The sequence below is a fragment of the Odocoileus virginianus genome, chromosome 18 (genome assembly GCF_023699985.2).
Source record: "Odocoileus virginianus isolate 20LAN1187 ecotype Illinois chromosome 18, Ovbor_1.2, whole genome shotgun sequence".
Classification (NCBI taxonomy): Eukaryota; Metazoa; Chordata; class Mammalia; order Artiodactyla; family Cervidae; genus Odocoileus; species Odocoileus virginianus.
In genome coordinates, this window is record NC_069691.1 from 38,610,873 (window position 1) to 38,637,724 (window position 26,852).

Below are 26,852 nucleotides of genomic sequence, written 5' to 3' on the forward strand. Positions count from 1 at the left end.
AGTTTTCGAACATTATTTTTTAAAAATTCTTTGTCCTTTCTTGCCATGCTTTGTGGCTTACAGTATCCAGTTCCTCAATCAGGGATCGAACCTGTCTCCCTTGCAGTGGAAGCACAGAGCCGTAACCGCTGGGCCACCATGGGATTCCCTGTCCTTTTTGATTAATGTAGAAAGATGCAATCTATAATGTAATAGTAGCAAAAAAGTATATATACCTATGCTTTTTTATTTTATACACACACACACACACACACACACACACACACACGTGTCTCTGTGTGTGCGTGCATGCTCAGTTGCTCAGTCATGTCCTACTCTTTGTGACCCCATGGACTATAGTCAGCCAGGCTTCTCTTTCCATAGAATTTTCCATGCAAGAATACTGGAGTTGGTTGCTATTTCCTACTAAGGAGATCTTCCCGACCGAGGGATCAAACCTGTGTTTCTGGTGTCTCCTGAATTGGCAGATGGACTCTTTACCACTGTGCCACCTGGGAAGCCCATATTTATATATGTAAATATAAGAATATATGTAATATATAAGTATTATGTGTTCACATATATATATTTATCAATGTAGTAGTTTTCTGTTCTTCTACTACCTTGTGATCATCCTTGAATATTGTGAACAGCATAGGGATTTTTGTTAGTTAAGGTTCTCATTGTTTCTTGCCTGCACTACTGCGATAGTCTACTAACTGGTCTTCCCACCTCCATTCTTGCTCCCTCTCAGATTCATCCACCACAGTATGCCAGACTGACTTTGTGAAATGTGATTTTCTGTCATTCTCCTACTGAACAGTGGTTCTCAATGACCTACAAGATAAAATTTAAGAATCTTTGTATGGCATTCTAGTTCTTCCATAATCTGGCCTGTACATTGTCAATCTCCTTTTCTATCCCTTGTCATCTCTATGCTTACATTCTAGTAATAATAATAATAATAATCTATTATACCAGTGGTACTTCACACCTCACCCCCTTTACCATATATCAAAGTATTGTTTCACGTTCAATCCTTTGTTCCTGTTATTTGTTCCCTTATCTTGAATGTTCTTTTCCCTGTTATTTATCTCCCTAACTTCTCATCTTTTAAGATCTAGCTCAGGTATCCTTTCATGTCCAGTGTAAACCCTGACTTCCCTCCCTGACCTGCTTCTGGACTGGGCTAAGTGAATGGCCCCCTCTGTTATCAGAGCACATGGCATAAACACATTGACCGTATGACTACCACTTTCTGCTTAGATATTTGTCTTTCTCTTAGGCTGTGTGTCCTCCAGGACAGGGACTGCATCTTGTTTCCTCTTTCATCAACACAGTGCCTGGGAAAATAAGCGTTCCATAAATCTTTGTGGAATGAATCAAACAGTCCTTATTTTATTTAAATATTTTAAAATTATTATTAATTTTTTGCCACACCTTGCAGCTTGTAGGATTTGAGTTCCCCAACCAAGGATTGAACCCCAGCCCGCCACAGTGAGAGCACAGAGTCCTAACCACTGGACCACAAGGGAATTTTCAGTCCTGTATTTTAGAAGGGAAAGATTTGTAGAGTCAATTAAAGGTGATAATTGGCCTCTAGTCACTTCTTTGGGCCCTGCAGTTCTCTTTTAAGAAGTTAATCTTTTTTCCTTCTGCGCTGGGTCTTCATTACTGTGTGTGGGCTCTCTGTCATTGCAGCGAGTGGGGCTACGCTCTAGTTGTGGCATGGGGCCTCCTCCTTGTGGTGGCTTCTCTTTTTGTAGGGTGTGGGCTCTGGGTGCGAGAGTTTATGTAGCTGTGATGCACAGGCTCAGTTGCTCTGCAGCATATGGCATCTTCCCAGATCAGGGATCGAACCTGTGTCCCCTGTGTTGGCAGGTAGATTCTTAACCACTGGACCACCAGGGAACTCTAGTTCTGAAGATATACAAATACACTCTTATACGCAGAGAGAGCTTGATTAATTAGCAACAGTTTTATTACCTTCTAGAGGATTCCTACCTTTGCAGTTCATGATTTTCAATAAAGAGGTGGATTCTTTATTTTTCCAATAAAGAGGTGGATTCTATGTGTGCATTCTCAGGAGTCCCTTGGCTCAAGACTGTGGATAATCTGCTCCTTAAGATGTGGAGGATTATCAGGTTGACTCTCTGGTCCATACTTACCTCTGCCCCAGCTTCATTCCTTCTGACCCATTTTATTAATTTCTTAGATGTTACCTGGTTTCTTCCATGTATGGCATCTGTATATAATCCAGCATGGCTACCTTTTGCCTTGTAGGGGTTCTGGTTAAGATAGCATTTAAACCATAAATGTGTTTGTTCATGTCTGACTTTGTTAGTACTCCTCCAACCTTATGATTTTCAAATAAACTTTTTAAAGGTTTGCATAATTCATTCTAAATAAAAAGGCATCTTTTGATATTGGTTTAAGTATGGTTATGTTCTCTGCTACGTATTAATGGTGGTCCTGTAATCCTACAGCTTCTTTAAATTCATCATTTTAGGCATTTTTAAGTCCTTAAAGTTATAATTTGCTTAAAGTTACATTGCCTGACTGTTTGAGACCCTATGGACTGTAGCCCGCCAGGCTACTCTGTCCATGGGATTTTCCAGGCAAGAATACTGGAGTGGGTTGCCATGCCCTCCTCCAGGGCTTTATTATTATTGTTTCCTTTCCTATATTCCTCATTGCCATGAGTTTGACCTTTAAAAATTCTTTTTACTGTCATTTTAGAGGAGTTTGGGGGTGGGGTGGGGCAAGGGGTTAGATATGCACATTCAACCTTTATAAAAAAATCACAAGTTATAAATTTATTCAGAATTTTTAATGAGTTTTAATCATCTTGAATGTTCTTCATTTTACTGGTTTGTGGGTGTGTATGTTTTGCCTCAAAAGACCATTCTCATGTGTTTTCATTAACTGTGCAATTATCAACCAGCATCTACAAGGATACCCATTCCCGCTTTTTAAAAATTTTCCTTAAACTAGTTCAAGTTATTTTAAAGACTCCAAATAACTTATTTTTTAATTGTATACTTTTTAAATACAAATCTGGTATATACTATCATGGGGAAAATTTTTTTTTTCCATTTATTTTTATTAGTTGGAGGCTAATTACTTTACAACATTGCAGTGGTTTTTGTCATACATTGAAATGAATTAGCCATGAATTTACATGTATTCCCCATCCCGGTCCCCCCTCCCACCTCCCTCTCCACCCCATCCCTCTGGGTCTTCCCAGTGCACCAGGCCTGAGCACTTGTCTCATGCATCCTACCTGGGCTGGTGATCTGTTTCACCCTAGATATACATGTTTCGATGCTGTTCTCTTGAAGCATCCCACCCTCACCTTCTCCCACAGAGTCCACAAGTCTGTTCTATACATCTGAGTCTCTTTTTCTTTTTTTGCATATAGGGTTATCGTTACCATCTTTCTAAATTCCATATATATGTGTTAGTATACTGTAATGGTCTTTATCTTTCTGGCTTACTTCGCTCTGTATAATGGGCTCCAGTTTCACCCATCTCATTAGAACTGATTCAAATGAATTCTTTTTAATGGCTGAGTAATATTCCATGGTGTATATGTACCACAGCTTCCTCATCCATTCGTCTGCTGATGGGCATCTAGGTTGCTTCCATCTAGGTTGTCCTGGCTATTGTAAATAGTGCTGTGATGAACATTGGGGTGCACGTGTCTCTTTCGGATCTGGTTTCCTCAGTGTGTATGCCTAGAAGTGGTATTGCTGGGTCATATGGCAGATCTGTTTCCAGCTTTTTAAGGAATCTCCACACTGTTTTCCATAGTGGCTGTATTAATTTGCATTCCCACCAACAGTGTAAGAGGGTTCTCATGGGGAAAATTTAAGCAGTACCAAAGTGTATAAAGTAAAAAGCCATCTCCTTTCTCTTCATACTCATTCTTCATTGCTTTTCTCCCCACACTCGTACTTCAGAGGTAATCATTGTTTATAGCATAGCCTTTTAGACTTTTTCTCTATACACAGCACACATATATATAATTGTATGTATATATTTTATGTATTTAAGTGATACTATAAAGTTGTTCTGAGCTTGAGTCTTTTAACTTTGTACTTAACAAAAACTATTAGCTGTGATCATGTTGATATGGTTGTTAAATATCATTAGCTATATCCACATTGACATTTATTGTTGTTGTTTAGTTGCCAAGTCATGTCCAGCTCTTTGCAACCCCATGGTCTGTGGCCCGCCAGGCTCCTCTGTCCCTGGGATTTTCCAGGCAAGAGCACTAGAATGGGTTGCCGTTTCCTTCTGGCGATCATCCCAACCCAGGGATGGAACCCGGGTCTCCCGCACTGGCGGGAGGATTCTTTACTACTGAGCCTCCAAGGAAGCCCCGACATTGATTGACACTAGGTTGTTTCTAATTTTTCACTACCAAGAATAATGCTGCAGTAAATAACCTTGAAAATTTCCTCTTGATACATATATGTTTGTTAATTTGTTTATTTCTATAAGCTAAATTTCTAGAAGTGAAATTTTGAATAGAATGTTATTTATGTATACAGTTTCTATTATTTTTCAAAATTTCTTTCCAGAAAAGGTTGTACCATTTTATACAACCACCAGCAGTGTGTAAAAGTGTTTCCTCACCAGTGCTAGTTATTAGTTTTTGTCAGTCAAGATAATACATAGTTCTCTGCCATAGCGTTCTCCAAGGCCTGAATCTGTATTACTACGATGATCCACAAGGTGGGGCTAATTTTCTAGACATCTACATACTCAGACTGGGCTTAAGGAATGCAGTTTACAAAGTACAGTCACAGTATCTCCCCAAGAAGGATTTTTGGACATCGTCACTAACTATAAATTATTCCTTCAATTTGAGAGTATGATATTTTCCCAGAGATTGATTAAACGAACTATCATGTGGTTATTGATACAGTATATCACAGACATCTAAATATCCAACAGCTCTAATGTGATAAATATGTGTCATCATAAAAAGCTATAAGATCATAAGATTACTGTCTTAAATTTCAAAAGAATTCATTTCAATTTACTCCATGATTTATATACCGCTTTCAAGAACAGTAAAGAAAAACAACCATTAAATGTCTAGTGAGTGCCAAAAAAAAAGAATAGTGAAAACATAAAATACAACCCTTTGGTTTGTCTGTAGGCTACTTCTTCCTACTCATAGTTCCAAGGCCCAGGTTAGAAGCTTATTCTATGATTTTGTCATGTAAAATAGAATTTATGAAGACAGAATAGTTTTGTTTTAGAGCACAGGTTCTACAACCAGAATGCCAGGATTCAAATCTGGGCTGTTCTGTTTTACTGGCTGATCTTAGTGATGCTATTTGACCTTCTATACCTTTGTTTCCTCGTCTTTAAAGGGAGATAATAACAGTACCTACCTTCCTCTTAAGGTTACTGTGAGGACTAAATGAACAGTGTGTGAGTGTGTATGTGTATGACTCAGAATAGCATGCAGTTTTAAAATTGTGCATAAATGTTAGTTATTGGTTGTTAGTATTAATGCTATTAATTTATAAACTGAAACTTGAATAACTGTCATGGAGATTTTCTCAAAACATATTTGGAAAGAATTTTCCCATTAGTATTTTCTCTGGAACATACAGGATAACATCTTCAGCTTACCATCTGGTATCTGAGGTTTCAAATGACATCTTTATGCTGTTATTCTTTAGTTTCTCAATACACATTCAGTGAAGAATGAGTCATTTCTTGGTGTTCAATTTGGAGACTGGTTAAACTATTCATTAGTATAGTGGTGTTATCTTCAGACCAGGCACATTAACATCATCTGAAACTTGTTAGAAATGAAACTTCTTGGATTCTACCCCAAAACTACTGAACATGAAACCTTGAGAATACGGTTTAGCAGTTTGTTCCAACAAACCCTCCTGATGATTCTGATACATGCTAAGGTTTGATAACCACTGCTTTAGGAAATAATTAAGAATTTAACATGGTTTTTAGTATACATGCCAAGGATTACTCATTAGACCATATGATTTTATTGACATTACTCTGTTGAAACAAACTTTTTAAAATGGTCCTTTCTCTTTTCTTTAGAAATGGTGAGACTTTAGGCAATAATTTAATTTTTACATATTTAGAGGATTTTTATTGTATATATTTTAAATGCCATCTAGTAGATAGAATTACCAGGCTTTGTCTGCATAGCTGTAAAGAAACTTCCTTGGCAAAATTTAAAACATTTTGTAGAGAATGTATGATTGATAAATTGGGTGAAGCTTGAAAGTAAAAGAGAGTGAAAAAGCTGGCTTAAAGTTCAACATTCAGAAAACTAAGATCATGGCATCTGGTCCCATCACTTCATGGCAAATAGATGGGGAAACAGTGGAAACAGTGAGAGACTTTATTTTGGGAGGCTCCAAAATCACTGCAGATGGTGACTACAGCCATGAAATTAAAAGACTCTTACTCCTTGGAAGAAAAGTTATGACCAACCTAGACAGCATGTTAAAAAGAAGAGATGTTATTTTGTTAACAGAGGCATGTCTAGACAAGGTTATGGTTTTTCCAGTAGTCATGTATGGATGTGAGAGTTGGACTATAATGAAAGCTGAGTGCCGAAGAATTGAAGCTTTTGAACTGTGGTGTTGGAGAAGACTCTTCAGAGTCCCTTGGACAGCAAGGAGATCCAACCACTCCATCCTAAAGGAAATCAGTCCTGAATGGTCATTGGAAGGACTGATGCTGAACCTGAAACTCCAATACTTTGGCCTCCTTATGCGAAGAACTGACTCATTTGAAAAGACCCTGATGCTGGGAAAGATTAAAGGCGGGAGTAGAAGGGATGACAGAGGATGAGATGGTTGGATGTCATCACCGACTCAATGGACATGAGTTTGAGTAAACTCCGAGAATTGGTGATGGACAGGGAGGCCTGGCGTGCTGCAGTCCATGGGGTCGCCAAGAGTTGGACACAACTGAGTGAGTGAACTGAACTGAACTGAAGCCAAAAGTTAGTTTAGAACAAACTTATATGCACTCATTTTAACCTACCAGTTTAGTAGTGTTTGATATATTAGTTTCTTACTGCTATAGTGATACACAAAATGGTGAGAGATGATATAAAAAGATGAAGTTTAATAGGACTATAATTAAAATTGAAGCAGGAGTCCGGGAGAAGGAAGTGCTGTAGCTTACTAAAATATGTGAAAATGTTAAAGGGGATTTAGATAACAGCTCAATGTGAATTCATGTGATATAGCCTCCAGAACAGCTGGAATCCTAATCCTTTTGCATTAACAAAAGATGAATATATAGACTATGAGAAGTGATAGTCTGCTTGGAATCTGTTTCTTGGCATCATACTTTAAAAGGAATAAAGGATTGGAATTCACTAAGAGCAGAATGAACAGATGATAAGGGGGCTGAAACCATGCTAAATAAGGAACACTTGATGGTACTGAATATTGACAGTACTGGGAGGTTTAGCTTGCCTCAGAAGGATCCCAAGTGCTAGAAAGGAAAAAGTCCTTCCAACAAAAGTCCTTCAGGGTTAATTTTTGCCCTTCTGCATTAATTTTATTTGCCCTCTGCTGCTTTTTCTCCCCTAAAATCAGTAAGTCTGCTGACTTGGGGGCCTTGTGGCCAGGGAGTCACTAGCGCATGCTTTGTTGTACGCTGGAGAGAAGACTGGGGTAGCTACGTATTCTGGAAAATGGTGATCAGACCCTTCTCCAAGGTCACATCAAATACTCAGAGTTTGAGAGTAGCTCTGAAATAACCCTCATTTTATGAGCATGTTGTTTCCCTCTCCTTTGGTCTCTTCATTAGACCCTTTTGCTGGCCTGCTTTTTTTACGCCTCCAGTGTGATAGCCAATTAGCTTCCCTCTTCTGTGCTCTTGTTCTCTTCTGTAATAGGAGATCTAAGGGCAGATACCTTTTTCCTGGGGTAAAACAAGCTCTGTGTTTTTCCCTACTTTAGGACTACCCATGTCTGTACTTTGCCTCTCATGAGAAGCTCAGATACTAACCCACCAACTGAGAAATTACAAAATAGAGGAGTTCACTAGGGCTCTGATCTCTTTTCTTTTTAGCTGCAATGATATGGGGGGAGGAGGTTTTATGAAACTTGGGAATCTGCTAAGATATATAGGGGTTCTGTCTTATCTAATGCAGCTGACCAGCTGTATAGCCGGAGACATTGACCAGATATATCTTTCAGCTCCATCTTTTGTTAACTTGGAGCATGGGATTGAGGGGAGTAGGAGGTAGGAATCTCCCAGGCTTCTGACTTGCATGATGATGATGGTGAAGGGCTTTCAAACATAGTAGGGAATAGAGAGGGGTACAGACTTTGAGGGGGAAGACTGATGCATTTAACTATGGAATAGCTCAGGAGTAAAGCATCTGCCTGCCAACACAGGAGACATGGGTTCAATCCCTGAGTCGCAAAGATCCTGAGGTGAAGGGCGTGGCAACCCATTCCAATATTCTTGCCTAGAGAATCCCATGGACAGAGGAGCCTGGTGGGCTATAGTCCATAGGGTCGCAAAGAGTTGGAAATGACTGAAGTGACTTAGCATGCATGCATACATGCTGTGTGTTAGGATGTCCTAAGACGTATCCACAAGAATATATCTAATAAATAATTGGGTAAAACAATCTGAAAATTAGGAAGAAGACAAATTAAAGAGTTCTTCAACCACAAGAATGAGTGGGATTTCTGTGGATATAATGTAGCCTCCAGTTCAGTTCAGTTGCTCAGTCATGTCCATGGACTGTGACACACCCGGCCTCCCTGTCCAACACCAACTCCTGGAGTTTATTCAAACTCATGTCCATTGAGTCGGTGATGCCATCCAACCATCTCATCCTCTTGTCGTCCACTTCTCCTCCTGCACTGAATCTTTCCCAGCATCAGGGTCTTTTCCAGTGAGTCAGTTCTTCATATCAGGTGGCCAAAGTATTAGAGTTTCAACTTTAGTGTCAGTCTTTCCAATAAATATTCAGGACTGATCTCCTTTAGGATGGACTGATTGGATCTCCTTGTTGTCCAAGGGACTCTCAAGAGTCTTCTCCAACACCACAGTTCAAAAGCTTAAATTCTTCAGTGCTTAGCTTTCATTATAGTCCAACTCTCACATCCATACATGACTACTTGAAAAACAATAGCCTTGACTAGACGGACCTTTGTTGATAAAGTAACATCTCTGCTTTTTAATATGCTGTCTAGATTGGTCATAACTTTTCTTCCAAGGAGCAAGCGTCTTTTAATTTCATGGCTGTAGTCACCATCTGCAGTGATTCTGGAGCCAAAAAAAATGAAGTCTGACGCTGTTTCCACTGTTTCTCCATCTATTTGCCATGAAGTGATGGGACCAGATGCCATGATCTTCGTTTTCTGAATGTTGAGTTTTAAGCCAACTTTTTCACTCTCGTCTTTCACTTTCCTCAAGAGGCTCTTTAGTTCTTCTTCACTTTCTGCCATAAGAGTGGTGTCATTTGCATATCTGAGATTATGGATATTTCTCCCAACAATCTTGATTCCAGCTTGTGCTTCATCCAGTCCAGCATTTCTTATGATGTACTCTGCATATAAGTTAAATAAGTAGGGTGACAATATATAGCTTTGATGTACTCCTTTTCCTATTTAGAACCAGTCTGTTGTTCCATGACCAGTTCTAACTGTTTCTTTTTGACCTGCATACAGATTTCTCAGGAGGCAGGTCAGGTGGTCTGGTAGTCCCATCTCTTGAAGAATTTTGCACAGTTTGTTGTGAACCGCACAGTCAAAGGCTTTGGCATTGTCAATAAAGCAGAAATAGATGTTTTTCTGGAATTCTCTTGCTTTTTTGACGATCCAACAGGTGTTGGCCATTTGATCTCTGGTTCCTCTGCCTTTTCTAAAACCAGCTTGAACATCTGGAAGTTCATGGTTCACATACTGTTGAAGCCTGGCTTGGAGAATTTTGAGTATTACTTTGCTGGTATGTGAGATGAGGGGAACTTTGCAGTACTTTAAGCATTCTTTGGCATTGCCTTTCTTTGGGACTGGAATGAAAACTGACCTTTTCCAGTTCTGTGGCCACTGCTGACTTTTCCAAATTTGCTGGCATACTGAATGCAGCACTTTTACAACATCATCTTTTAGGATTTGAAATAGCTCAGCGGGAATTCCATCACATCCACTAGCTTTGTTCTTAGTGATGCTTCCTAAGGCCCACTTGACTTCTCATTCCAGGATGTCTGGCTCTAGATGAGTGATCACACCATCGTGATTATCTGGGTCATGAAGATCTTTTTTATGTAGTTCTTCTATGTATTCTTACCACCTCTTCTTAATATCTTCTGCTTCTGTTAGGTCCATACCATTTCTGTCCTTTATTGTGCCCATCTTTGCGCGAAATGTTCCCTTGGTATCTAATTTTCTTGAAGAGATTTCTAGTCTTTCCCATTCTATTGTTTTCCTCTATTTCTTTTCATCGATCACTGAGAAAGACTTTCTTGGCTCTCTTTTCGATTCTTTAGAAGTCTGCATTCAAATGGGTATATCTTTCCTTTTCTCCTTTGTCTATTTTCTCTTCCTAAGCGAAAGGCAAAGGAGAAAAGGAAAGAACGTAGCATTAAAAGTCAACTAAGAGAAGAATCTGGAATTTAAATGAAGAAAGGGAAATCTGTGAAGAGAGACAGAGAAGGAAAGATCTGAAAGTAAGAAAAACCAGAAAAGCTGCCTCTGCAAGCAGCAAAACACGAGGGGGAAAGAATTAGAAGAAGAAAGATGTATCAGTAGATATTGAAGAGTAAAATAACTCAAAACTGCCTGTTAGATTTGATAATTGAGGAATCATCATCTTTCTGTGATCAGGATAAGCCTGATTATGTGTCTTGAGGTCTAATAGCAAGATGAGGAACTGAAAACATCCTGTGTAGAAAATTCTCTAAAGTTTAGAAGAGGAAAGATAAAATGGTCATTAAATTCCTGGAAAGCCTGTGATGCAGGCCTTCTTTTTTAATCCCTTAATGCCTGACCAATCTCCCAAGAGGACAACTTCTCACACAGCCACACAAGCACTAGGACTTTCTTAGAAACCTAGGCTGTGACCAATTTAGCCGATACTAACTTTTCTGCTGCTTCACACATGTTATTTAACATGCATGCGTATCAGCTTGCTGTGAGGATATTCCAGATCATGTATGCTATAATAAATTCATGTTCTCTGTGTGTTTCTTGTCCAAAAACTGATGTTGCAAATAACTGAATGGTAACATCATTTTAAGACTAATCTTAATCCATCTACAATGTACTTTTAAAAAAGTTTAATCATATACAAACTTTATTATTAAAAGTTAAAAAAAAAGATCCCTCCTCTTCCCCTTATGAAACTAATCATGCTGCATCAGTATGCTGAGACCACTGATGTTCATCTGAACTGAGTAGTAGTTCACTAACGTTAATGTATCCAAAGCCTTAGTCAGATTGAACCAAATGTTTCCCATTGGTTCTGAGTATTCCCCCGCTGGCAATTCATGACTTCTGGGTGTTTACTATCCTTATTCAGTTGCTTTCAGCTTTTCACTACGAGTACTGTTGTGGGCTTCCGTGCTAGCTAAGATGGCAAAGAATCTGCCTACAATGCAGGAGACCTGGTTCAATCCCTGGGTCAGGAAGATCCCCTGGAGAAGGGAATAGCTAACTACCTACTCTACTCTAGTATTCTTGCCTGTAGAATTCATGGGCAGAGGAGCCTGGCAGGCTACAGTTCATGGGGTCACAAAGACTCAGACACGACTGAGTGACTAACACACACACACATACACATACACACACACACACTGTTGTGGGGGCCTTGACAGGTTTTTTTTTTTTTTTTTCTGTGTAAGGGCTATCCTTAACAAATTTAGGGAAAGTGTTTTCAGACCTGGAAGCAGAAAAGCTGTCTGCTGACTTGGGTCTCTGACTTCGCCATCACCTTTATATACTGGTAACCCACTTCCTACCCAAGCAAGTATACAAGTGGAAATCCATAGCTGCCATGTAATTAGGGGTTCTACTCTATCTACTTCACTCCCTAGCATTATTGCTGTTTTAGTTGGCACCTGGCAAAACCATATATTTAATAGGAGGCTATATAGAACACAGGCTGACCAGTGGGTTTTTAACCTCTGAACATTTTAACTGTTGACTCCCCCATTCTCTTTGAGTCCTTCTTCTGAAAGTCATTCTAAATGTCAGCTTCTTACCAGGAGCCCCCTTAGAAATCTCTTATTCTCTCTATCTTTGCTGGGCATCATCTTAGTAAACTTCCTTAGCTTCTCCGGAATGCTAAGAACCCAATGACTTTAATGAAGTAACTAAAGATTGGAGCAAGCACAGATTTATTCTATTTTCTCTACCTGGGATCCTGGGAGCACAGAACTGCAGCCATCTCACTAGATGAAGAAAATAGCCCTGGGCCTCCAAATCTCAATTTTTGTTATACTAAAAATCCTGTTTTTCTAAAATAATAATGATCTAGTTTTACTAATGATCCCTTTATGCAGCTATAAAGTGTCAGATTTCATCCTTGTGTTTGGGCCTTGGATTTTTGCCCTTTTAATCATGTCTTTCACATATATTAAATGCAACTTAATGTCTAGAATTACTTCAAGCAACTTCTTCCTCAACTTTTTTCTTTCTTTCAGTAACTAATACGACAGTGTCCTCTGTTGCCCAAGACAGAAACCTGGGAGTCATACCTGAGTTCTCCATCTCCAACCCTCATTACAGTCAATTCACTCTAGCTCTTAAATGTCTCAAAAAAAAAAAAGTCTCTACCTTACATCCTAATTGACAACCTCCTAACTGGTCTTATTGTCTCCAGTCTTCTCTTTTATTCTCCTGATCAGAAATATTTTTTTTTAGAAATGCAAATCGATAATTTTATTCCTCTGCTTAAAATTCTTCAGTAATCTTACCAGTGTCCTTAGGAGAAAATCCAAACTTTTATAACATATGCCATATAAGGTCTTTCATAACCTACCTCATCTTTTTTTTTAAATGGGAATATAATTGCTTTACAATGTTGTGTTAGTTTCTCCCGTACAGCAGTGTGAATCAGCTGTAAGTATACACGTGTCCCCTCCCTCTTGGGGCTCCCTCTCATCTCCTCGTCCCACCCGTCTTGGTCATCACAGAGCACCGAGCTGAGCTCTCCGGTACTGTGCAGCAGTTTCCTGCTGGATATCTGTTTTACGCTTGGTGGTATATATATATGTCAGTGCTACACTCGCAGTTCATCCCACCTGCTCCTACCTCATCTTTGGACCACTTTTTCCCCTTCATATTCTCTTTCAGTTCCTTGTGCTACCATATTCATCCTCACTTTCAAATTTCAGTACTTATAATGCTTTCATTTTGAACTTCTTCTATATTTTGACCCAGTAACTCCTATTCATCCTTTCTTTATAATGCACACATGTTAAATACTACTACTTTAGTGAAAAATTTCCTGAATCTCCAAACTAGATTGTCTTTGCTGTGTACTGCTGTTATATCCTTTACTTTCATCTAATAGCACTTAGTACATTTTAATTGTTAAATCTTTAAACTTTAAGTTCTGTGAGGAATCTAACCCTGCTATTTTGTTTGCTGTTGTGAGCTATTCAAAGATGAAATGAACTCTCGTGGGAGCATTTATTTCCCATCACCAGTGTGTTCATGTGTCGGTTGAAATTGGAACTAAAATAGGGAAACTTTGGAGACCTTTTCAGTTCTTCCAGTAAGGAGATTGTTTTTTACCAAGTAGTCAAGCATATACATATATAACTTTTAAAATAAAATCAATTTAAATGAATCTCACCTAATTGAACATTAATATTAAACACTGAATATGTAGTGACTAATGGCATTGTCTGTGACTAAGAACCTAAGAGATATTTCTAATTTTGAGTACTGTAACTGGAGTTTTTAAAATTAATGTTGTTTTCTTTTATTGCTTATAGGTGAAATGAATCAGAAGTACAAGGAGCTAAAAAAGAGGGAGGAAAATATGGACAGTAAGTGATAATCTTATAGATGTGAAAATGTTATATTCTCAGATAGTTGTTCATTTATACTAAATCAGAGATCTCACTTTGGGAAGATGCAGTGACTAATAATAAGTGCATAAGTGTGTACATTCAAAGCATTTGACTTGAAGTATTACTAAATATCTAGCATAGGTTAGGGATGGGTAGAGAATTATAGAAAGATTTTGTACATGTGTATATATGTGTATGACTGTATGTTAGGGATAGATTCTAAAGCTAATATTTACATTGATATCTGTATAGAGAGTCTATAGAGCACTCATTGATTGAACATTGGATATTCTCTCTTACATGCTTTACCTTTAATATCTTTCACCTTTTTTTACACTTTTCATAATACTTATCTTGTTATGTATTAGCCCTCATCTCTGATTTTGTTTCTTGGTTCTGTCACTAACTGAAACTTCTGTTGTGGCTTCTCATTCACTTTTTTTTTTTCCATTTATTTTTATTAGTTGGAGGCTAATTACTTTACAATGTTGTAGTGATTTTTGCCATGCATTGACATGAATCAGCCATGGATTTACATGTGTTCCCCATCCCGATCCCTTCTCCCGCCTCCCTCCCCATCCCATCCCTCTGGATCGTCCCAGTGCACCAGCCCCGAGCACTTGTCTCATGCATCCAGCCTGGGCTGGTGGCTTCTCATTCACTTTTTTTAAAAAAAAAATCTGAATTTTAACTTTGTAAATAGATGTTCACTTTAACTTATGTTGTACATTCAAAAGTTTATAAAAATTGGCTATATTAATGATTACTAGTCTCTTTTAAATTATCATTTTTCTATAATTTGACATTTTTGTAAGTCTGATGTCAGTTGTTACCTTCATAGAATCATGTTATAAATCAGTAATGGCCAACTCTGGTTTAACAGTATCCCAAGACTACTTTAAAAATCTCAACAAGTACCAAAAACTACTTCAAAATTAGTTGTTTCATGCAAATAGTAAAATTATATTAAGTTAATTTTCGGAAGATCCATAGAAATATTTTAAGAATGTAAATAAGAGCAAATTATATACTAATTCTATATTAGAGAAGGAAAAGAATGATTTCTTAGAATATTTATTTATAATCTGAATAAATCACTAAACTTATTTAATTGAGACTATTTTGGCATTACAACGAAAATGCTCAGTTTTCAGGTAAAAAAGGTATAGTAGTATTTTCAGAAGTAAAGTTAGTGGCCAGTTATAGATGTTAATAATTGCAGCTGTATCAATGAGATCCTAGTGTAAAACCATAGGAATTTTTCTTATCTCCATCTTATCAGCTGTTGCTTCTGAGCCTGCATTTATAAATATTTAGTGTACTTGTATTAAGATCATACTAGTTAAACTTTAAAAGTTTGAAAGTATGTAGAAATGTTCTTATTGAGTAATTTAATTACCCTTGGGTTAAAAAATTAAAGTGATAGTTAAAAATTTGCTTTGAACTTTTTCTAAAAAGTACACCTCAGGCCTACAAATCAGAGCTTATATCAACAGTAGCCTTTCATCATATTTTTCACTCGACAGCTTTTATTGAGACTTTTGAGGAATCTAAGAACCAGGAACTGGAAAGGAAGGCACAGATAGAAGCCAACATTGTTTCGCTTTTGGAGCATAGTAGTCGAGTAAGTGCCATGTGCTGATCTTACTGTCCTCATTATTTTTACTGTGGTTACCTTATAAATACAACTCAGAAACTGCAAATACTCACTGTTATGTAAGAGCACAGGATACCTGATGAATATCTTGATTCCTCAAAAAATGTTTATTGAGCAGCCACTGTTGTGTTGGTACCATAGGAGGAAAAATACATGATCTCTTTTCAATATTCTAAGTGTTTTAAAAATCCAATTAGTTCCTATAATAGTATAGTTGAATCTTTCTACAGTGAAATAAATCAAACATAAAAGAAACAATTCTGAATTTTAATTTAACCTCTCCTTACTGAGAAATCTGACTTTGAATATCATGTATTCTTTTATAAAATATATATACATAATGAATGATATATTTCAAAAAAGAACTCCCTTTCAAAACATCCAGTCATTTAGCGAAATTTTTAAGAGTTTTATTGGAAAGTTAAATCAATGGAATTTTTTCCACTTTTATGTCTCTGCAAATATAGAATATAAATCGTATGAAACAGATATCCTCTATCACCAATCAGGAGCTGAAGATGATGCAGGATGATCTAAATTTTAAATCTACTGAAATGCAGAAATCACAGAGTACAGCTAGGAATCTGACTTCAGGTGAGAAAACACTAGATTTTAATGTCCTTTTTTTTCTGTAACAAATTGAAACTTTAAAAATCTCTTATTCTCTTTGATTTTTTTTGAAGACTGAGGATATAATTTATGATTGCCTATTGCTGCAGTCATTCATAGGCTCAGAATTTTGTGTGACTTTTCGTATCCACTTCATAGTAATTCATTGGCATATTCTCATTAACATTTATTGAATATTTTCTCTTGTGCCTTTGCTATAATTTGGGTACACAGAGATTTTTAGGACTTGAAATGGCTCAGCTGGAATTCCTTCACCTCTACTAGCTTTGTTTGACTTCACACTCCGGATGTCTGGCTCTAGGTGAGTGATAAGACCATCGTGCTTATCTAGGTGAGCAAATTTGGAAAACTCAGCAGTGGCCACAGGACTGGAAAAGGTCACTTTTCATTCCAATCCCAAAGAAGGGCTATGCCAAAAAATGTTCAAACTACTGCACAATTGCATTAATTCACATGGTAGCAAGGTAATGCTCAAAATCCTTCAGCCTAGGCTTCAAAATTATGTGAACCGAGAAATTCCAGATGTTCAAGCTGGATTTAGAAAAGGCAGAGGAACCAGAGATCAAATTGCCAACATCCATTGGTTCAAATGCAGGAGACCCTGATTCCATTCCTGGCTCGGGAAGATCCCTGAAAAAGGGATAGTCTACCCACTCCATATGCATGGACTTCTCTGGTCGCTCAGACGGTAAAGCATCCACCTGCAATCTAGGAGACCTGGGTTCAACCCCTGGGTTGGGAAGATCCCCTGGAGGAGGGCATGGCATCCATTCCAGTATTCTTGCCTGGAGAATCCCCATGGACAGAGAAGCCTGGTGGGCTATGGTCCATGGGGTCACAAAGAGTCAGACAAAACTGAATGACTAAGCACAGCATAGCACAGGAAAAGCAGGAGAATTCCAGAAAGACATCTACTTCTTCATTAATATGCTAAAGCCATTGACTGTGTGGATCACAGCAGACTATTAAATATTCTTAAAGAGATGGGAATACCAAACTACCGTACCTGCCTCCTAAGAAACCTGTATGTGGGTCAAGAAGCAATAGTTAGAAGTTGACGTGGAGCAACAGACTGGTTCTAAATTGGGGAAGGAGTACGTCAAGGCTGTATATTGTCATCCTGCTTATTTAACTATTATGCAGAGTACATCATGTGAAATGCCAGGCTGGATGAAGCACATGCTGGAATCAAGATTGCAGGGAGAAATATCAATAATCTCAGATATGCAGATGACACCACTCTAATGACAGAAAGCAAAGGGGAACTAAAGAACCTCTTGTTGAAGGTAAAAGAGGAGAGGGAAAAAGCTGGCTTAACACTCAACTTTCAAAAAATGAAGATCATGGCATTTGGTCCCATCACTTCATGTCACATAGATGGGGAAACAATGGAAACAGTGATAGACTTTATTCTCTTGGGCTCTAAAATCACTGTGGATGGCAACTGCAACCATTTGATTAAAAGACAGTTGCTCCTTGGAAGAAAAGCTATGACTAAACCAGACAGAGTTAATCTCCTAATCCACTGGAGAAGGGAATGGCAAACCACTTCAGTATTCTTGCCTTGAGAACCCCATGAACAGTATGAAAAGGCAAAATGATAGGACACTGAAAGAGGAATGCCACAGGTCGTAGGTGCCCAATATGCTACTGGAGATCAGTGGAGAAATAACTCCAGAAAGAATGAAGGGATGGAGCCAAAGCAAAAACAATACCCAGTTGTGAATGTGACTGGTGATAGAAGCAAGATCCAATGCTGTAAAGAGCAATATTACATAGGAACCTGGAATGTTAGATCCATGAATCAAAGCAAATTGGAAGTGGTCAAACAGGAGATGGCAAGAGTGAATGTCAACATTCTAGGAATCAACAAACTAAAGTGGACAGGAATAGGTGAATGTAACTCAGATGACCATTATATCTATTACTGTGGGCAGGAATCCCTTAGAAGAAATGGAGTAGCCATCATGGTCAACAAAAGAGTCCAAATGCAGTACTTGGATGCAATCTCAAAAAGGACAGGATGATCTCTGTTCATTTCTGAGGCAAACCATTCAATATCACGGTAATCCAAGCCTATGCCCCAACCAGTAACGCTGAAGAAGCTGAAGTTGAATGGTTCTGTGAAGACCTACAAGACCTTTTAGAACTACCACCCAAAAAGATGTCCTTTTCAATATAGGGGACTGGAATGCAAAAGTAGGAAGTCAAGAAACACCTGGAGTAACAGGCAAATTTGGTCTTGGAGTACGGAATGAAGCAGGGCAAAGGCTAATAGAGTTTTGCCAAGAGAACGCACTGGTCATAGCAAACATCCTCTTCCAACAACAGAAGGGAAGACTACACATGGACATCACCAGATGGTCAACACTGAAATCAGACTGATTATATTCGTTGCAGCCAAAGATGGAGAAGCTGTATACAGTCAGCAAAAACAAGACTGGGAGCTGACTGTGGCTCAGATCATGAACTCCTTATTGCCAAATTCAGACTTAAATTGAAGAAAGTAGGGAAAACCACTAGACCATTCAGGTATGACCTAAATCAAATCCCTTAGGATTATACAGTGGAAGTGAGAAATAGATTTAAGGGACTAGATCTGATAGACAGAGTGCCTGATGAACTATGGACGGAGGTTCGTGACATTATACAGGAGACAGGGATCAAGACCATCCCCAAGGAAAAGAAATGCAAAAAGGCAAAATGGTTGTCTGAGGAGGCCTTACAAATAGCTGTGAAAGGAAGAGAAGCAAAAAGCAAAGAAGAAAAGGAAAGATATTCCCATTTGAATGCAGAGTTCCAAAGAATAGCAAGGAGGGATAAGAAAGCCTTCCTCAGTGATCAGTGTGAAGAAATAGAGGAAAACAATAGAATGGGAAAGACTAGAGATTTCTTCAAGAAAATTAGAGATACCAAGGGAACATTTCATGCAAAGATGGGCTCAATAAAGGGCAGAAATGGTATGGACCTAACAGAAGCAGAAGATATTAAGAAGAGGTGGCAAGAATAAACAGAAGAACTGCACACAAAAGATCTTCACAACCCAGATAATCATGATGGTGTGATCACTCACCTAGAGTCAGACATCCTGGAATTGTGAAGTCAGTGGGCCTTAGAAAGCATCACTATGAACAAAGCTAGTGGAGGTGATGGAATTCCAGTTGAGCTATTTCAAATCCTGAAAGATGATGCTGTGAAAATGCTACACTCAATATGGCAGCAAATTTGGAAAAGTCAGCAGTGGCCACAGGACTGGAAAACATCAGTTTTCATTCCAGTCCCAAAGAAAGGCAGTGGCCAAGAATGCTCAAACTACTGCACAGTTGCACTCATCTCACACGCTAGTAAAGTAATGCTTAAAATTCTCCAAGCCAGGCTTCAGCAATACATGAACCGTTAACTTCCAGATGTTCAAGCTGGTTTTAGAAAAGGCAGAGGAACCAGAGATCAAATTGCCAATGTCCTCTGGTTCATTGAAAAAGCAAGAGAGTTCCAGAAAAACATCTATTTCTGCTTTACTAACTATGCGAAAGCCTTTGACTGTGTGGATCACAATAAACTGTGGAAAATTCTGAAAGTAATGGCATACCAGGCCACCTGACCTGCCTCTTGAGAAACCTATGTGCAGATCAGGAAGCAACAGTTAGAACTGGACATGGAACAACAGACTGATTCTAAATAGGAAAAGGAGTACATCAAGGCTGTATATTGTCACCCTGCTTATTTAACTTAAATGCAGAGTACATCATGAGAAACGCTGGGCTGGAAGAAGCACAAGCTGGAATCAAGATTGCTGGGAGAAATATCAATAACCTCAGATATGCAAATGACACCACCCTTATGGCAGAAAGTGAAGAGGAACTAAAAAGCCTCTTGATGAAAGTGAAAGAGGAGAGTGAAAATTTCGGCTCAAAGCTCAACATTCAGAAAACTAAGATCATGGCATCTGGTCCCATCACTTCCTGGGAAATAGATGGGGAAACAATGGAAACAGCATCAGACTTTATTTTTTGGGGCTCCAAAATCACTGCAGATGGTGATTGCAGCCATGAAATTAAAAGATGCTTATTCTTTGGAAGGAAAGTTATGACCAACGTAGACAGCATATTAAAAGGCAGAGACATTACTTTGCTAACAAAGGTCCATCTAGTCAAGGCTATGGTTTTTCCAGTAGTCATGTATGGATGTGAGAGTTGGACTGTGAAGAAAACTGAGCTCCGAAAAATTGATGCTTTTGAACTGTGGTGTTGGAGAAGACTCTTGAGAGTCCCTTGGACTGCAAGGAGATCCAACCAGTCCATCATAGAGGAGGTCAGTCCTGGGTATTCATTGGAAGGACTCACGCTGAAGCTGAAACTCAGTATTTGGCCACCTCCTGTGAAGAGTTGACTCATTGGAAAAGACCCTATTGCTGGGAGGGATTGGGGGCAGGAGGAGAAGGGGATGACAGAGGATGAGATGGCTGGATGTCATCACCGACTCGATGGACATGAGTTTGAGTAGACTCCGGGAGTTGGTGATGGACAGGGAGGCCTGGCGTGCTGCGATTCATGAGGTCTCAAAGAGTCGGACACGACTGAGCGACTGAACTGAACTGAACTGAACCCAGACAGAGTGTTAAAAAACAGAGAGTACTTTGCCAACTAAGGTCCGTCTAGTCAAAGCTATGACTTTTCCAGTAGTCATGTATGGATGTGAGAGCTGGACAATAAAAAAGGCACAGTGCCAAAGAATCAAGGCCTTTGAAGTGTAGTGCTGGAGAAGACTCTAATAAGTTCCTTGGACAACAAGGAGATCAAATCAGTCAGTCCTAAAGGAAATCAACCCTCAGTATTCACTGGAAGGACTGATGGTGAAGCTGAAGCTCCGATTCTTTGGCTTCCTGATGTGAAGGGCCAAGTTATTGAAAAATATCCTGATGCTGGTGTTAAAAGCAGGAAGAGAAGGGGATGACAGAGGATGAGATGGTTCGATGGTATCACCAACTCAATGGACATGAGTTTGAGCAAATTCTGGGAAGTAGTGAAGGACAGGGAAGTCTGGAATACTGCAGACCATGGGGTTGCAAAGAGTCAGACCCAACTAAGCAACTGAACAATAGCAACAGAGATTTTTTTAAAAAAATCCAGTCTATTTTTTCAAGAAACTTTTCAATCTGGTAGAATGACAAACAATTGAAATATTATGAAACTGTACTTTGATATAAGCATAAAAAGCAATGGAGGTACACAGGGCTGGTATCCCTCTGGTCTTGGGTAATTAGGAGAGGTCCTACAGGTAGCAATGTTTTCATTATAATTAGTTTGAATCATTATGACTAACATGAGATTAGAGCAGCACTGTCTGAAAGAAATGTGATGCTAGCCACATATATGATTTACATTTCAAAGCGAAAAAGGGACAGGTGATTGTTAATAATATATTTTTTTTAACCCAGTGTAAAAAGCACATAAAATTTACCATCCTAAGTAAGAGTAAGTACATCTGTAAGTGTACAGTATAGTAAATTATCTGTACATTGTTATGTGACAGATATCTGAACATATTCATCTTGCAAAAGTGGTATTTATACCCATTGAACAGCAGCTCCCCATTTCCTCCTCCTCCTGAGCCCCAGCTAACCATAGTCTACATTCTGTTATTATGTTAAACACCTCTTAGAAGTGGTATCATGCAATATTTGACTTTTTGTTACTGGTTTAGTTCACTTACCATAATGTTTCTCAGAGTTCATCTATGTTGTGACATGTGACAGGTTTCCTTTTTTTGAAGGCTGAGAAATGTTCTGAGCTGTGGTAGCTGCCACATTTTCCTCATTCATTCATTTGTTGTCATTCAGGTTGTTTCTACCTCGAGGCTATTGTGAATCATACTTCAGTGAACATTTTTTCTATAAGCTTAAGTATTTTATGTTTAATTATTTCATCTAAGAAACTTCTATTTTGTGTTTTAGGCCATAGTTTAAAATTTTTCATTGTCTAAGTTCAGTATTAATTCAACAAGTTTTTGCCTCCTTTAAGCTATCTTTGTATAAGAAACATACATTTTTAAAGGATAAATATCCGAACTAGCAAATGAATTCAATAATCAGAACCTTGTATTCCTTATATATTTTTCTATTTTGTATTTATATGTCTTTGAAAAGCCTAGTTAATAAAAAAATGAGAATTAGTTTCAGTGGAGATAAAAATTCAGTTTATTACTCTGATAAGGATTTTACTGAAATTTTCCCTTTTAACGCTTGAATTATCTGACCCCTACAATTAATTTCATTTTCTGTGCTCAGTTACTTTTTTAAAAAAACTTATTTTGTATTGGGGTGTGATAGTTCCAGCTGAACAGAGAAGGAACTCAGCCGTACAGATACGTGTATCCATTCTCCCCCAAACCCCCCTCCCACTCAGGCTGCCACAGACTCTGAGCAGCATTCCATGTGCTGTGCAGTAGGTCTTTGTTGGTTATCCATTCTAGACATTAAGAGAGCAGTATTGTCCTCAGATGTTTTCAAGTGTTCATTTAAGCCATGCATATACATTGTTTTTCTTATAGTTCCTTAACACCATCCCCCATAAGAAAATTCTATCTGGAGATCACCATAAGAGGTTTAGAATATTATGATTCATCTTTCAGAAATAATGAATTTTACATCCCCTTTTTGTGAACTGCCTTCCTTTGGCCCTTGAACTTATGATTGGAATGCACCTACCTAATTTTCTTAGTGTACTCTATGTTTCTTAATGGGGAAAATCACTCCCCAGGGGGAAAATTACTTCTTGGGAGGAGGGTGAAAAAAAATTTTAGACACTAATTATAATGGTTTGTGTTCCTCCAAAGGATGGTTGTACATAAACAGGTATACATTTATAATATAAAAACTTCATGGGAGGTGACTGGGAAAACAGTAGTCTACAAACAGCTCCTTTGGGGGACAACAATGGAAAAAAAAAGATTAAGAAACACTGATAAACTGCATGAGTGAAGAGGCAAGGAACCTGTCAGCAATAGTTTTTATTTATATTTTTGGAAAGGAAACTCCAGAGAATAAACAAATGCACTGATGGCAGAATATTTCAGGAACATTTCCCCAGGTCAAAGTGGCTCCTTCTGAGATTTTGCTACTATGTACACACTGCTTGGTAAACTTTTCAACTTCATAGCATATCAGAAGGAACTAGTCTGCATCCTCTTCCTGTCTCTTCTCTTGGAGAAGGTTTTAGCTTTTCATGGGGACCTGCTGTTAAAGGAAGATAAACTTTATACCAACCAACCATTTTCTCCCTTTCTCTAGGAAGAGCAGTATATGTAGTTTTTAAATGTATTTCCCTAATATATCTTTAAATTAAACTTGTAGTTAGATTTATGTAGCTTTTTACTGAACAGTCAAAATATACAAAGTACATTTCCTATTTGGAGCATTGAAACACCATAAGCCTCAGTGACTTTGATTCATTGCTTTGATTCCCATCTTAGCTATTTCCAACCCTAGTAGAAATATGAATCCAACAAAACAAAAGGCCTCTCAACAACACTTAAGTCCATGTATATCTTATAAAATAACAAATTCACTATTGTTGAGCCTTTAGATTCTTTAAAGGAACAGAGGAAATGTTCACATTTAATTATACCAACTTAGGACAAATTTGGTTGGTAACAACCTTCTTTCTTATTTCTTAAATCAGTGTCTTCTGAAGCTTTTTTTTTTTGCTGTTTGATATTTAATATCCTGTGTGATTTTGTCATAATAATAAGCTATCAGTCACTCAGTTCTTGAACATATTTTTATTATTATGTCACCTTCCAGGTATATTTTAATCTTTCTGATTTTTTAGGTAGTAGAGAAAGGTTTAATAGCAGCTTTGTATTTGATTTTTCTATTAGGGAATCTGTATAGATAATAAAAATTAATTCAAGGAAATTTGGATGAATCTTACATGAAAAAACCAACTTACTTACCCATTGCCTGCCCTGTATAAGAGAGATATCCTGTTAAGAAGTGCCAAAAATCTATGTATAAACGCTAACCAGATACTTATCTGGCTACTGAAATGTATATGCATAAAGTAGACCTTATGGGACCTAGGAAAAAGCAGAATTTGAAAGAACTGAATACAGAGATTTCAGATGCAATACACTCCAAAGGAGAAAAGTTTAGAGTTTTATTTAGTTCGGCAAAGTTAATTGTTCATTTATAATATAAATCAACGCTCGTCAAAGGAGCAGAATATGGAGTCTCTAACATCATTTAAAATGTCCATTATACCATAAAAATTTAGTAATGAAAGAAGAAAGTGTGAGTCAAGAGGCAAAGCAGTCACTATATACTGAACTTGATATAATCCAGATATTAAAATGAAAAGGACTTTAAAAGTTACAAGCATATTTAAGGGCTTGAAGGAAAATAAAATCATAATAAATGAACAGATGGAGAATCCCACAGAGAAATGAATATAACAAAAAAAAACCAACTGCAAATTCTAGAGTTGAAAATATAACTAAAATGAAAATTTTACTGATCATAGCCGAATATAGAAGACAATAGGAAAAGAGAACTTAAAAGACAAATAAATAGAAATTAACCTGAATAAGAAAAAAGAAAGAGTAGAGCCTACATGATCTGTGTGACAATTTCAAGCAGTCTATTTGGAGTCCCAGAAAGAAAAAAGGGACAGAAAATGGGGGAGAAAAGGTAGTTGGAATAATGGCTGAAATTTTTCTGAATTTGATAAAAAAAATTTTACAGACCTAGATCAGGAAGCAACAATTAGAACTGGACATGGAACAACAGACTGGTTCCAAATAGGAAAAGGAGTATGCCAAGGCTGTATATTGTCACCCTGCTTATTTAACTTATATGCAGAGTACATCATGAGAAACGCTGGGCTAGAAGAAGCACAAGTTGGAATCAAGATTGCCGGTAGAAATATCAATAACTTCAGATATGCAGATGACACCACCCTTATGGCAGAAAATGAAGAGGAACTAAAAAAAGCCTCTTGATGAAAGTGAAAGAGGAGAGTGAAAAAGTTGACTTAAAGCTTAACATTCAGAAAACTAAGATCATGGCATCTGGTCCCATCACTTCATGGGAAATAGATGGGGAAACAATGGAAACAATGTCAGACTTTATTTTTGGGGGGCTCCAAAATCACTAGATGATGATTGCAGCCATGAAATTAAAAGACGCTTACTCCCTGGAAGGAAAGTTTTGACCAACCTATATAGCACATTAAAAAGCAGAGATATTACTTTGTCAACAATGGTCCATGTAGTCAAGGCTATGGTTTTTCAAGTAGTCATGTATGGATGTGAGAGTTGGACTATAAAGAAAGCTGAGTGCAGAAGAATTGATGCTTTTGAACTGTGGTGTTGGAGAAGACTCTTGAGAGTCCCTTGGACTGCAAAGCCATCCAACCAGTGCATCCTAAAGGAAATCGGTCCTGGGTGTTCATTGGAAGGACTGATGTTGAAGCTGAAACTCCAATACTCTGGCCACCTCATGCAAAGAGCTGACTCATCTGAAAAGACCCTGATGCTGGGAAAGATTGAGGGCAGAAGAAGAAGGGGACGATAGAGGATGAGATGGTTGGATGGCATCACCGACTCAATGGGCATGAGTTTTGGGTAAATTCCAGGAGTTGGTAATGGACAGGGAGGCCTGACATTCTGCGGTTCATGGGATTGCAAAGAGTTGGACACAACAGAGCAACTGAACTGAACTGAACTGAAGAAGCTCTTGAAACCCCAAACAGAGTTAATATAAAAACTACTCACGTAAGCACATCATCATGACTGCTGAAATGCAACAATAAAGAGTAAAAAATAAAAGGAGCCAGAGAAAAATAATATGTATATACAGGAATGATACTTCTCAATCATTCTGAATTTTGTATTTTACTCTGAAATATGTTACTTTTAATATAAAAATCTTCTGTCCCTAAATATAATTATTTTGAGGAAGATGTGTTTGGCTTTTGACATTATGAAATACCAATCCCAAGGAAGGGCAGTGCCGAAGAATGTTCAAACTACTACACAATTGCATTCATTTCACATGCTGGCAAAGTAATGGTCAAAATCGTACAAGCTAGGCTTCAACAGTACATGAACTGAGAACTTCCAGATGTACAGACTGGATTTAGAAAAGGCAGAGGAACCAGAGATCAAATCGCTAATATCTGTTGGGTCATAGAAAAAGTAAGAGAATTCTAGGAAAACATCTACTTCTGCTTCATTCCGTATGCTAAAGCCTTTGACTGTGTCGACACAACTGAAAAATTCTTCAAGAAATGGGAATACCAGACCACCTTGCCTACTTCCTAAGAAACTGTTTGCAGGTCAAGAGGCAATATTTAGAACCGACATGGAACAACTTACTGATTAAGGAGTATGTCAAGACTGTATATTGTCATCCTGCTTATTTAACTTCTATGCAGAGTAAACCATGTGAAATGCCAGGCTGGATGAAGGACAAACTGGAATCAGGATTGCCGGGAGAAATATCAGTAGCCTCGAATACGCAGATGACACCACCCT

The 26,852-nt window shown here is 38.1% G+C and overlaps 1 protein-coding gene across 3 annotated transcripts in view; it reads left to right on the top strand.

Moving 5' to 3' along the window:
• IFT74 (intraflagellar transport 74) overlaps nucleotides 1–26,852 on the top strand; it is a 97,784-nt gene that overhangs the window by 57,892 nt on the left and 13,040 nt on the right. For 2 of the 3 annotated variants that reach the window (XM_020887755.2, XM_070480592.1), the window contains 3 exons: nucleotides 13,955–14,008; nucleotides 15,559–15,656; nucleotides 16,157–16,283. In XM_020887755.2, coding sequence (XP_020743414.2) covers nucleotides 13,955–14,008; nucleotides 15,559–15,656; nucleotides 16,157–16,283 — 279 coding nt within the window. The remainder of the gene's footprint in view (nucleotides 1–13,954; nucleotides 14,009–15,558; nucleotides 15,657–16,156; nucleotides 16,284–26,852) is intronic. The other variant, XM_070480593.1, reaches the window with a different exon arrangement.